A 13,708-nucleotide genomic window follows, 5' to 3' on the forward strand; every position below is an offset into this window, starting at 1 on the left:
ACTTTTTTCCCTCATAAACAATGTTTTGTGAAAAAAATGTTTTTTGCTGCCTATCCGTCATCTACCCATTTAAAATGTCAGATCTCTCCTAATTCTCTACATAAAAAAATCTGTCAACAAAGAATACTGCAAATAGTACGTAATTTGTGCAACTCCATATTTCACTCTGAACTTAATCACTCAGACAGTGATGCCAAAAACAGGGTTTTTATTTACATTTCTTTGTATGCACATAAGACCTGACATTTTGCATGGCTTGTTACCAATTGGCCACATTACCCCCCCCCCCCCCCCATATGATCTATTGGCCACATTACCCCCCCCCCCCCCCCATATGATCTATTGGCCACATTACCCCCCCCCCATATGATCTATTGGGCACATTGCCCACCACATATGATCTATCTGATAAAACACAATGTTTTCAGTTGATAACTTGGCCAGATATGCCTATGCGCGCAGCACGTTGGCTAGTTGTTTTTTTCTTTTTTTTTTCAGTTTGTTCGAGCTCTCGGGTATGTGAAATAGAGCGCGCGTTTGCTCCCCGTGCATACAATCAGCTGGCTCTTTAACACCAGCCAACTGGCCTAATGCTAGTGAAATTTAAGTTTTACTGGTAAAAAAGACCAATATACTAGCCAATTTGACCCATTAGGGAGTGTGTGTTTGGCTATATGAGGGAAGGTCCGTTAGATATTCTAAATGTCCGGTATTCTGCAATGCAGCCGGCCACTTGTCCGGCCAGTAAGAATTCTAGCGTGAACACTGGTGTGTGTGTGTGTGTGTGTGTGTGTGTGTGTGTGTGTGTGTGTGTGTGTGTGTGTGTGTGTGTGTGTGTGTGTGTGTGTGTGTGTGTGTGCGCATGGTTTTGCAAATTGAAAAACTGACTCTAGACTCATGTTGTGTTAACAGTGTTCAGCAGGGGGCATCAGACACACACAAAAAGAAAAGAGAGAAGACCAAGAGGGGCACTGCAGAACACAGGTGTGTGTCTGTGTGTGTGTGTGTGTGTGTGTGTGTGTGTGTGTGTGTGTGTGTGTGTGTGTGTGTGTGCGCGCGCGTGCAGACAGCTAGATGTGTTGTTAGCTGCATTACTTTTAGTATTATATGGTGAGTTAATTGTAATGTGATCTTCTGTCGTTGATCCAGATTGACAGCAGAGGAGGCGGCCCTCAGGTACTTTCTGAAGAAGAAATGCCAACATCTGGTTGAAGGCGTAGGACACGAGGGAGACATCAGACTCCTCCAGGACATCTACACAGACCTCTACATCACAGAGGGAGATAGTGGAGGGGTCTATAACGAACATGAGGTCAGACAGATAGAGAGAGCATCCTGTAGAAAAGTAGGATATGACAGACTTATCAAATGCATTGACATCTTTAAATCCTTACCTCTACACAAACCTATCAGAGTAGTACTGACGAAGGGAGTGGCAGGCATTGGGAAAACAGTCTCTGTGCAGAAGTTCATTCTGGACTGGATTGAAGGATTTGCCAATCAGGACATTCATCTCGTTTTTCCTATTCCTTTCCGAGTGTTGAACCTGATGGAGAATATGAAACTCAGTCTGCTGGCGCTTATTCAACGCCTTTTCACACAAATTAAAGATCCTAAAGTACTCGCCAGTTCTGAGTACAGAACAATGTTCATCTTTGATGGTCTGGATGAGTGCAGACTTCCACTCGATTTCCACTCCAACCCGAGGTGTTGTGAAGTGACAGAGCCAGCCTCAGTAGATGTACTTTTGACCAACCTCATCAATGGGAATCTACTTCCCTCTGCTCTCGTCTGGATCACCACCCGACCAGCAGCAGCTGGTCAGATCCCTCCTGAGTGTGTGGACCAGGTGACAGAAATACGGGGGTTCAACGACCCACAAAAAGATGACTATTTCAAGAAGAGAATCAGTGATGAGCACCTGGCCATGCGAGTCATCAGACACCTGAAGTCATCCAGAAGCCTTTACATCATGTGCCACATTCCAGTTTTCTCCTGGATTTTGGCCTCTGTTGCAGAGAGGATATCAGAGCAAGGAGAAATACCAAGGACACTGACTCAAATGTACAGTCACTTCCTGAACATTCAGACATGCATCAAGAAGGAGAAGTACACAGACAGGAACGAGACAGATGAAGAGATGGTTTTCAAAATGGGAAGACTGGCTTTCCAACAGCTGGAGAAGGGCAATTTGATATTCTACGAGGAAGACCTGAGAGAGAGTAGCATTGATGTGACAGAGGCATCAGTGTTCTCAGGAGTGTGTACACAGATCTTCAGAGCGGAAGCCGGGCTGTGCCATGGGAGAATGTTCAGCTTTGTGCATCTGACCATCCAGGAATTCCTTGCAGCATTATATGTGTTCCTCTGCTTCTGCAACAGTGCCAGAGACATACCACACCAAAGTGAACCCTCTCATCTATCTGCTCTGTTCAGAGCTGCAACACTTGAAGACCTACACAAGACTGCAGTGGATCTGGCCTTACAGAGTGAGAACGGACACCTGGACCTTTTCCTCCGCTTCCTTCTGGGCCTCTCAGTGGAGTCCAATCAGAAGCTCTTAAGACACTTACTGCCACCGACCAATAGCCAACCACAGAGCTTAGAGCAAACAGTGCAGTATGTCAAGAATAAGATCAGACATGAGTCAGAGTCAGATAGAAAGATCAACCTGTTCTACTGTCTGAATGAGCTTAATAAGCATGCTGTAGTGGAGCACATTGACAGGAAGGAAGGAAAGATGTCTGTAGAGATGCTCTTACCAGGCAGGTGGAAGACAAGAAGGTTTAGGTTTGACTTATCAGAAGAGCAGCTGGATGGGTTTGACCTGCAGAAATACATAAAGACGCCAGAAGAGGATCTGACTGACCTCCTCAGCCCAGATGACGTCCTCAAGAAGCTGGTGCCAGCAGTGTCATCAGCACTGTAAGTAAACCTGGTAGGCTATGTGCGCGCACAAGTGTCAGCAGTCAAAATGCCAGTAACTGGCATGAAGGACCTGAAGGGTGTGTGTGTGTGAGAGAGAGAGAGATAGAGGGGGAGAGAGAGACAGAAACAAAGAGAGAGAACACTACTAGTTACTGAACATCATACCTGTCAATTTTGAGCTCCCAAAATCCGTGAAAATTCCAATATTTTAAGTCAAATCCGGGAAATTTTCTAAAGGCCAAATTCTGACAGTCAACGGGATGACAGAAACGGATCGGACGGTGCGTTCTATCTGCTTGTCACGCACTTTGACAGTCCTGTCTAAAATCCCTCAGAACACGTTTTACAGTGTGGAAAACCAATGTAATGAGAACAAAACAATGAGCGCAATGAGTTTCTTCTCATTGTTTTGTCGCATAAGTTGTCTGTTCGCGCTGCAAAACTTTGTGCTGGTAGCCTACAGGTTGTGATTAGGTTATCGCATGGTTCGAGGCTGTTTTATGTGTTGCCTCAACTGACGGTTTCTGAGGGAAAGAGTGGGCGCACAAGCGCTAGAAAACTACGGAGCTCGAGGGTGAGACAGCTCGTATTTTCAAGGAACTTCAATTCTTGGTGGCATCTGCCATAGGCTACAATCTTCTGGTAGGTAGCTTGATAAGCAAGACCCTCTGTCTCTCTCTTCAAGAGGGGGTGTGGCTCGTCGGACAGGGCCGTGGGTATAATTAAAGGCTTTATTTGCAAAACGGTGTATCTCCATTTTGTAGAATGTTGGGAAAGTGACATTTTTGTACTGGGCATTCCATTTAAATGCATTGCAAAATATATTTTATATAGCTTAAAAAAGTATGTTCTCTTTATTTGAATGGTAAGCATTCACACATAGATGATACGACCTCTGAACAGTCAAAAAATGGAGATACACCGTTTTGCAAATAAACCCTTCAATTACTGGACCAACGGTGTTTTTTGATAATGTGAAAAATCCGGGATATTTCCGGGAAAAATGTCAAATCGGGAAGAAATCGGGAAATGAGTCAAAATTAGGGATTTTCCCGGGAAATTAGGGATGGTTGACAGGTATGCTGAACATCAGCAAGCAAAATGACAGTAATTTTCATGAAGGACCTGAAAAAACTATAGTGAACTATGGCATATTGTTTAGCACACTATTAACGTCTGTGCGTGTGCGTGTGCATGTGTGTGAGAGAGGGTCGTAACAGAGTGAACAGAAAAGGGGTGTACAAATGAATCGTCATGACAATGCATTGCGATTCTTGTTTTCATGATAGACTGCATCGATTCATGACGCCAAAAATCGATTCTTTAATAATAATAATAATAATAATAATAATAAAGTAGGCTCGGAAAGGTCCATGAGCATCCAATAAATACCATCTCCAGTCCACTAGATGGCGCTGTAGTGGCTTGCTAGGAGACGTGTTGATGTGGAGGAAGAAGTATTTCGCCTGGTCACACGGCCATTGTTTTGGGCTAGAGGCAGCAGTTCCACTAAAACACTTCCCCTTAAAGTCATAAGGGATTAAACATTTTGATAAACGTTTTTGAAGACCTGTCTCTAAATGATTATTTGGTGCTCTGAATTTGTACACAAGTTGCCAAGTTTGTCTGTAGTATCCTGATGTTATAGCCTAAAGTCAAAAGCGCCATTTACAGGCTTTTGCTTGCATTTTTGGAAGTGTGCCCTCTGCTGTTCATGAGAGAAATGGCAGAATCTGTCGCAGAAATGGCAGAAATTCGCAGGTGGAGTTCTACAGATGTATAAAAATAGAAAGCCAACACGACTGCTGTAGGGCTACTGAACGTCTGACGTATGACTTACCACAATGAAACATAGATTTTTGTTGTAGCCTACATTGCCAGATCATTCCAAGACCATGTGAGAGCATTGTTCTGGCTGCAGAATTTATAAATAGATCGCCAAACACAACGTGCTTCTGAACAAAGTAAACAATTGTTTCACTGAACAACATTTAAGGGAGAAGATAAAATAACTCTATAGGACATTTTATTATCCTCAAAATGATGCAGGGTCCATTCTGTAGTAGCCTACAGTAGCTGTAGCCTCTCTTCGCAACTCCTGCTTTGTCTGCCTACCTGCATGGTCGCTGGTGGCGCACGCCAAGTTACAAAAAATGTGGGGTGCACGAGCTTGCGCCGCGGCAGCTTGCGGAGGGGCGTGTGACATAATTTTGAGCGCACGCCATCGTCGCGAGGGAGGTATGAATGAGGTTAGCGCCAGTTACGCTAAGTATGAATCCGCCTTTAGCCACGGTTAGCCCCGGTTGGTTCCTAATGGGCAAAATGCTTATTTATGATGCATGGCAGATGCACTTGTTGCAAAATAAGATCATAGACTAATACAAGAATCCTGATTTTTGACACCCCAAGGCATTTGAGAGAGAAAGTCGGCATGTAGTGTTATTTTTAGTGATGCACAATATGAAAAAGTTCAACCGATACCGATAACCGATAATTACCTGCTTCTCAGGGCCGATACCGATACCCGATACCTGATATGTTCACATTTTCATATTTATTAATTTAATATATTGATATAATCTCAATATGATCTCACTTCATGTTTCACTCATAGTCCATTCAAACATTAAAAACAAAAGCCATTGCCTGGCTGGTGGTCATGTGACTCTGTTATGTGATAAGAGACGCCAAGTCACAGCATCACACAGGCAGAGAGACTGGATAAGATAATACCAGAGACGGTATATTGTGAATATTTGATAATACTCAGGCTCAGGTTGCTCAGGCAATGGATCAACAAATGCAGGCGCTGGTTGGACGCAGCATTTTATAAGAGAAAGGGGTTAGAGAAGAGAAGTGTTTTGCACACGTGTGCGCCCTTTTTCTACTTGTTTTTTAAAGCGCAACTCTTTCCTGCATGTAGCCTGGTGTTTTCTAAACTGAGGTAACAACTTTGAAAGGGCGCATCGTGGTTCTGCGAGGAAGGTTCACGATAGGGGTTCGTGGGTCGGCGTACCACGATCCCTCGGTTTGGTGCAATATCGGTACAGCCTTAATATCTACCAATTAGGTGAACTCTATATAAGTCCTCTGTGATTTTGTCTGTTTGCACTAAGGAAGGTCTGGTAACCGAAAACATTATGCACTTGTGGGTAGCACTTTTATCACCTGTTTATACGGTATGTAAAGCAATAAAGTAATTATTGCATCGGATGCAGGGGTGCCAGTTCCACTCTTTGCTCTTGTGGATCATCGCTTTGGAACCAATGCACCCATGAGGACTGGAGTTATTGGCGTGATACCCCTCCGTCGTTTGTCAATTAAATACATTCTAATTGTTTGGGAACCATTGCAGTATGAGATCCAACTTCATATGCCTGTATTCATATTTACCAGTTGGGGTATGATTGCAGAATAGTAGTATTGATCTTTTGAAGCTTAGGCCATGTGCACAAGAATGAAGTTAGAGGACTGCAGTTATGAGGAATGCAAAAAGAGGAGCAAAGAATTTGGCAAAGTGTTGCTCTGTTTCAACTATTATTGGTAGCATGCAGATATGGAGACAGATGTTTTGTTTATCCATGAATTTTGAATGCTACAACAATAAGAGGACTGGTACTATCCAAATAAAAGTAATCGTGTGTGTGTGTGTGTGTGTGTGTGTGTGTGTGTGTGTGTGTGTGTGTGTGTGTGTGTGTGTGTGTGTGTGTGTGTGTGTGTGTGTGTGTGTGTGTGTGTGTGTTCATGGGAAGATGTATTGGCCATTTATATACAGTGCAGTGTGTATCTCTGTTAATGCGAGCAAGTGTGTGTTATACAGTATGTAGAGGTAAGAGTGTGTAATAATCAGATATGTCATTATGTTTCTCCCAGGCTGGTGCAGTGTTCCCTCACTGATAGGAGTTGTGCAGCAATAGCAGCTGCTGCCAGATCAACCTCCTGCAGTTTGAAGCGTCTTGACCTCTCTGGCAATAATATTCAGGATACAGGCGTTCAGCATCTCTCAGAACTTCTCCAGGATCCTCAATGCAAGCTGGAGACACTAAAGTGAGTGTTAACACACAACAACGGACCTGTGGGGGGCGACCGTGATGGGGTTTGAGGTGTGTGATGGGAGGGATAGACATGAGTAGTGAACTTGTTTTGTGTGTGTGTGTGAGAGAGTGAATGTGTGTGAGAGAGAGTTCTTTCAACACAGCACTGTGAAAAATAACTGGTTTCACCATGACATACCTGACGAGGACTATNTTAAAAACACTATTCCAAACACACCTGATATTGTGGCTGTAAATTCATCTGAGAACTCTGTATATATAGTTGAGTTGGGATGATGTTTTGACTTCTACATGGACACGTGCTACTATTCTAAATTACTGAAATCTCAACCATTAGTAGAGTGCTTTTTACCAGATGGGATATCAGTGTTGGCTTGTTGTATTGATATTTGGAAGTTTGGGGCATGTACATAAGGATGTGGTAAGAGGACTGCAAAAGAACTGGGCAAAGTTCTGCTCACTCAGTATCAGCTTTTATTGTGTAGTTTGCACATATGGAAATGGAGATGTTTTGTTTATCCTCAAAGGCTTAATGTTGCAATAATCCAAGTACTGGTTTAAATATGTAGTCTTGAAAATCTATCAACCTATCAATTGAACTCTTCCACAATGTTTGGATATTTTGCTCCTTTCTTGTCTCTTGGTTTCAAATAAAATAAATCGAAGTGTGTGTGTGTGTGTGTGTGTGTGTGTGTGTGTGTGTGTGGGTGTGTGTGTTTGTGTGNGTGTGTTTATGGGAGGACCGTGTGTGTATTGGCCACTCACAGCCAGTGTACAGTGTGTATGTCTGTTCTGCCGTTCAAAGGCAAAGTGCAGTAACTGCATATTTAGTCAAACTTGTGTTGAGACTGAAAATGGTCTTCATGACACCTCCTTCATCTTGTCACAAAGTCTTGTGGTTGAAATGTCCCGTTTTAGAGATATTGCAGACATGTCATATTTGCAGTAAGTACAATATCAAACCTAATGCCAATACTTGTACTTTGAAGGCCTTTTCCTCAGTTTCAATGTTGGCGTAGAATGAGGGTAAGTGTGTGTTATATGTAGAGGTAAGTGTGTGTAATAATCAAATGTGTTATTATGTTTCTCCCAGGCTAGAGGACTGTTGTCTCACAGAGAAGAGTTGTGCTGCAATAGCAGCTGCTGCCAGTTCAAACTCCTGCAGTTTGAAGAGACTACAGCTTGATTGGAATAAGCTTCAGGATACAGGCGTTCAGCATCTCTCAGAACTTCTCCAGAATCCTCAATGCAAACTAGAGACACTAGAGTGAGTGTTAACACGCAGCAACAGACCTGTGGGGGGTGCCAGTGATGGATTTTGGTGTGTGATGGAAATGATACACATGAGCTCTGAACTAGTGTGTGTGTGTGTGTGTGTGTGTGTGTGTGTGTGTGTGTGTGAGTGTGTGTGTGTGTGTGTGTGCGCGCAACAGTTTAGGTTTGGTTTGGAAAGTGGTGATGACAGTATAATTGCATATTCCATCAAGTGTGTGTGTGTGTGTGTGTGTGTGTGTGTGTGTGTGTGTGTGTGTGTGTGTGTGTGTGTGTGTGTTCACTCCCCTCCACACCCTCTACTCCTTTGTCCTCTGTGTGTGTGTTTGTGTTTTCAGAGGAAGACCATGTGTCTATTGGTCACTCATAGGAAATATTGAAGACTGTATTTGTGTGTGTGTAGGTGTGTGGTGGGAGGAGTGTGCAAACCTTTTTTAAAAAAAAATACGTAATCTTTTTGTTCAGCACCAGGGATTGTGCACAAGTAACTCTCTACAAGTGTAGGTGGGAGGACCATGTGTGTCTTGGCCACTCACAGCCAGTGCACAGTTTGTACATCTGTTAATGAGAGCAAGTGTGTGTTATATGTAAAGGTAAGTGTGTTTAATAATCAGATATGTCATTATGTTTGTCCCAGGCTGATTAATTGTTCCCTCACTGATAAGAGTTGTGCAGCAATAGCAGCTGCTGCCAGATCAACCTCCTGCAGTTTAAAGACTCTACTGCTCAGTGGCAATAGTATTCATGATACCGGAGTTCAGCATCTCTCAGACCTTCTAAAGGATCCTCAATGCAAACTGGAGACATTAGAGTGAGTGTTAACACACAACAACATACCTGTTGGGGGCACCAGTGATGGGGTTTGGGGTGTGTGATGGGAGGGATACACATGGGAAGTGAATCATTTTGTGTGTGTGTGTGTGTGTCTGTCTGTCTGTCTGTCTGTCTGTCTGTCTGTGAAAAAAGAGAGAGAGAAAGAGAGAGAGAAAGAGAGAGAGAGAGAGAGAGAGAGAGAGAGAACTGCAGTTAGTCAGTGTAGCTCCCCTCTTTAATCTGTTCATCTCTTGTCCTCTACAGACAGAGTGGTCGTTATGGCACCTTGAGCAGCAGCCCCCAGTAGCAGAGAAGGAGAGAGATAAGATGTAGTGAAGAGTTTTAGTATCTCATCTTTAAACTGATTATCCTGTTATCTGTGTGTATCTTCTACACTCTAGAGTGGGCGATCGTTCCGATGGTTCATATCGTATCTTGAGAAGGGAGATTCCAGCAGCAGCAGCCTCCAGTAGCAGCTCCCACTCCTCAGATGCTGCAGAGCTGCACCTCACACACAACACCCAGCAGCATCCAGGAGCACAGCTGCTCTCTACTCACACTCCCACGTCAGTCTGCAACACACACACACAAACACACACACACACACACACACACACACACACACACACACACACACACACACACACACACACACACACACACACACACACACACACACAGGGGCGCCTGCAGACTTGACCAGTAAGGTACGCACCAACACCCCCCCCAAAAAAAAAAAAAACACCGGAGAAATGACAGCGGACGATCATGACACCGGAGGAGAAAAAAAACATAGGATTGGAGTATAACTTAGTCAGTATGTCTGGGGTGGTTTTCTTTATCAGTCGTCAATTTTTTCTTATTGCTTTAGGCTAGGAAACAAGGTAACTTGTTGACGTTGACAAGGTGTTGGCCTATACGGTTTTGAAAACCTTTTGGCTATATTGGCGTTTCACTTCTTTGGGTGCAGCCATGCATACGCTTACAGTACTATTAGCGACTTCCCCGACTATGCTACTCCGAAGGCCTGCATGCACTTGTGTTCTCTCTCGTGCATGGGGATGAAACAAGAAGGCAGACGCCATATCATTAGATACAACTTTTCAAGCGTTATACTTTTCGACTCGGGTAGAAAGTTGGCGCAGAGGTGTCTGCTGCAGCATGATGAATGAAGTGCACGTCACAATGGCTGAGCTGGGACCATAAAAAGCCCGGGCACGTTGTGCAAGAAAAGGCAGAAAGCGACTACATCAGCCTGTTAACCCACCGGGGAGTGCACTGAATGTTAGTCCAAGCTGATAACAAATGCGCAATAGAGACAGAGCACAAGAGAACCACCGACGCACTCGCACACAAATCGAAGAATTCTGTTCATGTCAGCAAACAGGAAAACGTGCGCAATAAGCATTAAAAACACCCAAACTGCATGTCATCAAAACATGCAGAATTGCTTTAGAACTAATGCTTTCCCGAACATAATGTATTTGCGTAGCACACATAGCTAACCAGCTGTCAGTGCTGCCGCCCGAAGCTAGTAGGCTACAAAACAAAGTTCCGTACCTCTCATAAAACCGTCTCTGTAGAAAGCCACAATACACAGAACGGTAACCAAAATACTTTAGGAAATATGACACCTGACCAGAAGCAAAGTACCCTATAATATTTGCCGCGGCGGGCTCAGTGATGAATGAAACATAGCCTACCTGTACTGCTACCATCCAATGCCTTCTTCCTAGCCCACATGACAACTGGATTTTGGCTACGATTGAAACTTGTCACTTTCAAGACATTAACTTCGGTTATTTGATTTTCTGCCATCAGCGACGCCACGACATAGGCTATGTGTTATTCCAAGTGGGAAATGGAGAGCTGTCTTTGCTAACTAGAACTACTAGACTTAAATTTGTGGGCTATGTCTGACTGGAGGTAGCCACTCAAGTTAGAATTCCGCTGATGGAACTATAACTTGTTACTGTATCTTTTTTTCAGGAGCGCGCAAGTTTTACGCACAGAAGCAAAAAGCAGGCTATCTGCCTTTGTAAATTAATGGTGCCCAACCATAGTCTCTGCTCTTTAATTTGCTTCATGCTGCTTCTTCTCATATAATGTGTTGCATTGTCTCAACATTCATAGAAGACACAATAGGCGTAATATTTATTTAAAAAAAAAAAAAAAAACTTCCTCCACTGGTGAAGGTACGCACAGTGCGTACGGCCGTACGGCTCCAGGCGCCCTTGCACACACACATATAAGTACAGTACACACACACACACATGCACACAGCTACACACAGATAGACAAATAAACCCACACCAATGCCAATACAGCAAGTATTATTCCATCACCACGTAATCTACTTCAGTGTAATTGTACAGTACTACATGGAATTAAATCTACAAGACATGCTTAATGTAGTGTTTCATAAAAGCATCAGCTCTATTTGAAACTCAATAAGTTGGACTGGTCAGTATGACAACTCATAGGAAGATGTTGACATTGTTCCCGTTTGTTTCTTTACTGCATTTGTTTAATCTGTATGTCACTGCAACAACTGTACTATACTGTATAGACTGGTGTGTAAAGTTACAGCACTATCCAGACTGGTGTGTAAAGTTACAGCACTATCCAGACTGGTGTGTAAAGTTACAGTACTATCCAGACTGGTGTGTAAGTTACAGCGGTATATAGACTGGTGTATACAGTGATAGTGCGGCAGTACTGCATGTGAGGTTTCAACTCAACTGTGTGTGTGTGTGTGTGTGTGTGTGTGTGTGTGTGTGTGTCTGTCTGTCTGTCTGTCTGTCTGTCTGTCTGTCTGCCTGTCTGTCTGTCTGTCTGTCTGTCTGTCTGTCTGTCTGTCTGTCTGTCTGTCTATCTACCTGTCTGTCTGTCTTAAAGGGAGGATGGCCCCGGTGATGACACACAGAGGGGCTGTGAATGCTGTGCTGAAGTTCCAGACACCAGCCACTGGGTCCTGGTGGAGCCTGAGGTCTCCACAGAAAACAGCATCTCAACCTACACCCTGAGCTCTCCTGCTGGAAGCTATGAGTGCTTAAAGTCCCGTCTGCGCTGGTCGTGTGATGGTCCAGTCACCCTGCAGTATCGCTTCATGGACTGGCAAATCTTTGCTGCAGAGCTAGTCAACATGCAGTGTAGTCCAGCTGGTCCTCTGATGGACATCAAGCTGTTGTCAGGAAATCTGGAGGACATCCATCTGCCTCATTTCTTGTGTTTGGGAGGTAGTCAATCTGCTCTGAAAGATGCTGTCAAGGTACTGCATAAGCAGGACAGTGGAGTGTTTCTGGAGAAGTTTGAGCTGAGTTGCTTTCATGCCAGGCTGGTGAACCCCTCCTTCTCTCCATTTGGTAATGTTTTTTCCGACATCACCTCCTGGCTTTTTGCACATCCCAAGGTACATACTTACGTTATGGTGTACCAGAGCATAACGTCCCCACAGGATTTCCGCTGCTACCTGTTGCCTGAGGATCCCTCTCTGAATGAGAAGGTAGAGGAACAAGAGAAGAAGTTTAGGGGTGTTCCAAAGATTTGTCCACACCCCCCCGACTGTCTTCAGATGAATGACTTTTACAGCCTGTCTGCTGACTGTGTCCCTATGATCAACCCGATTAAACTGAAGCTGAGGAATAGTAGTGGCAACCCCAACTTCTTCCAGGTGGAGCTTCCTGATCCAGCCCCGTCCTCTTTCCACCTGCAGCTATTCCACTCAGCAGCCAGCAGGGGGGACCCTGTTTGGAGAGCAAAGTTCAAGACTGCCTTGGAACAGAGTACAGAGGCCAGGAACAGAGACCGGACAGAAGGTACACACACACACACACACACACACACACACACACACACACACACACACACACACACACACACACACACACACACACACACACACACACACACACACAGAGCAGTGATGACGGTGAACTTTGTCATGCGGCTAACACGTAATCTGAATGGAATGTAACCAGTTCAACAGTAGTAATAGACAAGTTATTGTATGTTATATTATTAGTCTTTATTCTGTATAATGTGCGGTTCACTTCAATGGGGCTCTCCAAAGTTCATTTGTGTTAATAAACCTGCTGTTGTTTTCAAAGGTGAGCCATCACAGCCCAGCAGGGTCCCTGGCCAGGTGGGCAGCCAGATGGCAGCTGCCTTTGTGGATAGCAACATGGCGCAGATCATAGAGAGAGTGGCGGAGGTGAAGTCAATAGCAGACCATCTCCTCTCCCAGGACATCATTGGCCAGGAGACCTACGCCAACATCCAGGCGGAGACCACAAGTCAGGACAAAATGAGGAAGTTGTATGATGGCCTGCGCGCTCCTGGGGATGAGGGCAAACTGGCCTTCTACAGGATGCTGCTGGCAAAGGAGCGCCTCCTAGTGGAGGAGCTGTGGACTGCAGAATAATGAAAGCCATCCAGCTATGAAGGTAGAACATTTGATTAGATGTAGCACAGCAATTCGGGACAGCACTGGAAAACGGCAAGTGCAGCCTCCCATCTTGTTTAGGTAGTGTAGGGACCTCCAATCAATGTAAATCAATGGAGAACACACCCACCTCCGTCAAAAAATGGACTTAAACTGTGTGAATATTACGTTGGTTACATGTTCTTGAGATTTTTTA

At 44.3% G+C, this 13,708-nt stretch overlaps 1 protein-coding gene and 1 long non-coding RNA gene across 2 annotated transcripts in view; both read left to right on the forward strand.

Moving 5' to 3' along the window:
• Positions 1-13,491, forward strand: part of LOC134467113 (protein NLRC3-like) — a 35,226-nt gene extending 21,735 nt beyond the window's left edge. The window contains exons 4-8 of the mRNA XM_063221034.1: positions 1,414-2,925; positions 8,077-8,250; positions 9,470-9,537; positions 12,020-12,886; positions 13,178-13,491. Of these exons, the coding sequence (XP_063077104.1) occupies positions 1,414-2,925; positions 8,077-8,250; positions 9,470-9,537; positions 12,020-12,886; positions 13,178-13,491 (2,935 nt within the window). The remainder of the gene's footprint in view (positions 1-1,413; positions 2,926-8,076; positions 8,251-9,469; positions 9,538-12,019; positions 12,887-13,177) is intronic.
• Positions 9,494-12,040, forward strand: LOC134467563 (uncharacterized). The gene is made up of 2 exons (XR_010038631.1): positions 9,494-9,634; positions 11,967-12,040. It is a non-coding gene; the product is annotated as an uncharacterized LOC134467563 (long non-coding RNA).
• Positions 13,492-13,708: the final 217 nt, after the last annotated feature.

Source organism: Engraulis encrasicolus, chromosome 17, assembly GCF_034702125.1.
Source record: "Engraulis encrasicolus isolate BLACKSEA-1 chromosome 17, IST_EnEncr_1.0, whole genome shotgun sequence".
NCBI lineage: Eukaryota > Metazoa > Chordata > Actinopteri > Clupeiformes > Engraulidae > Engraulis > Engraulis encrasicolus.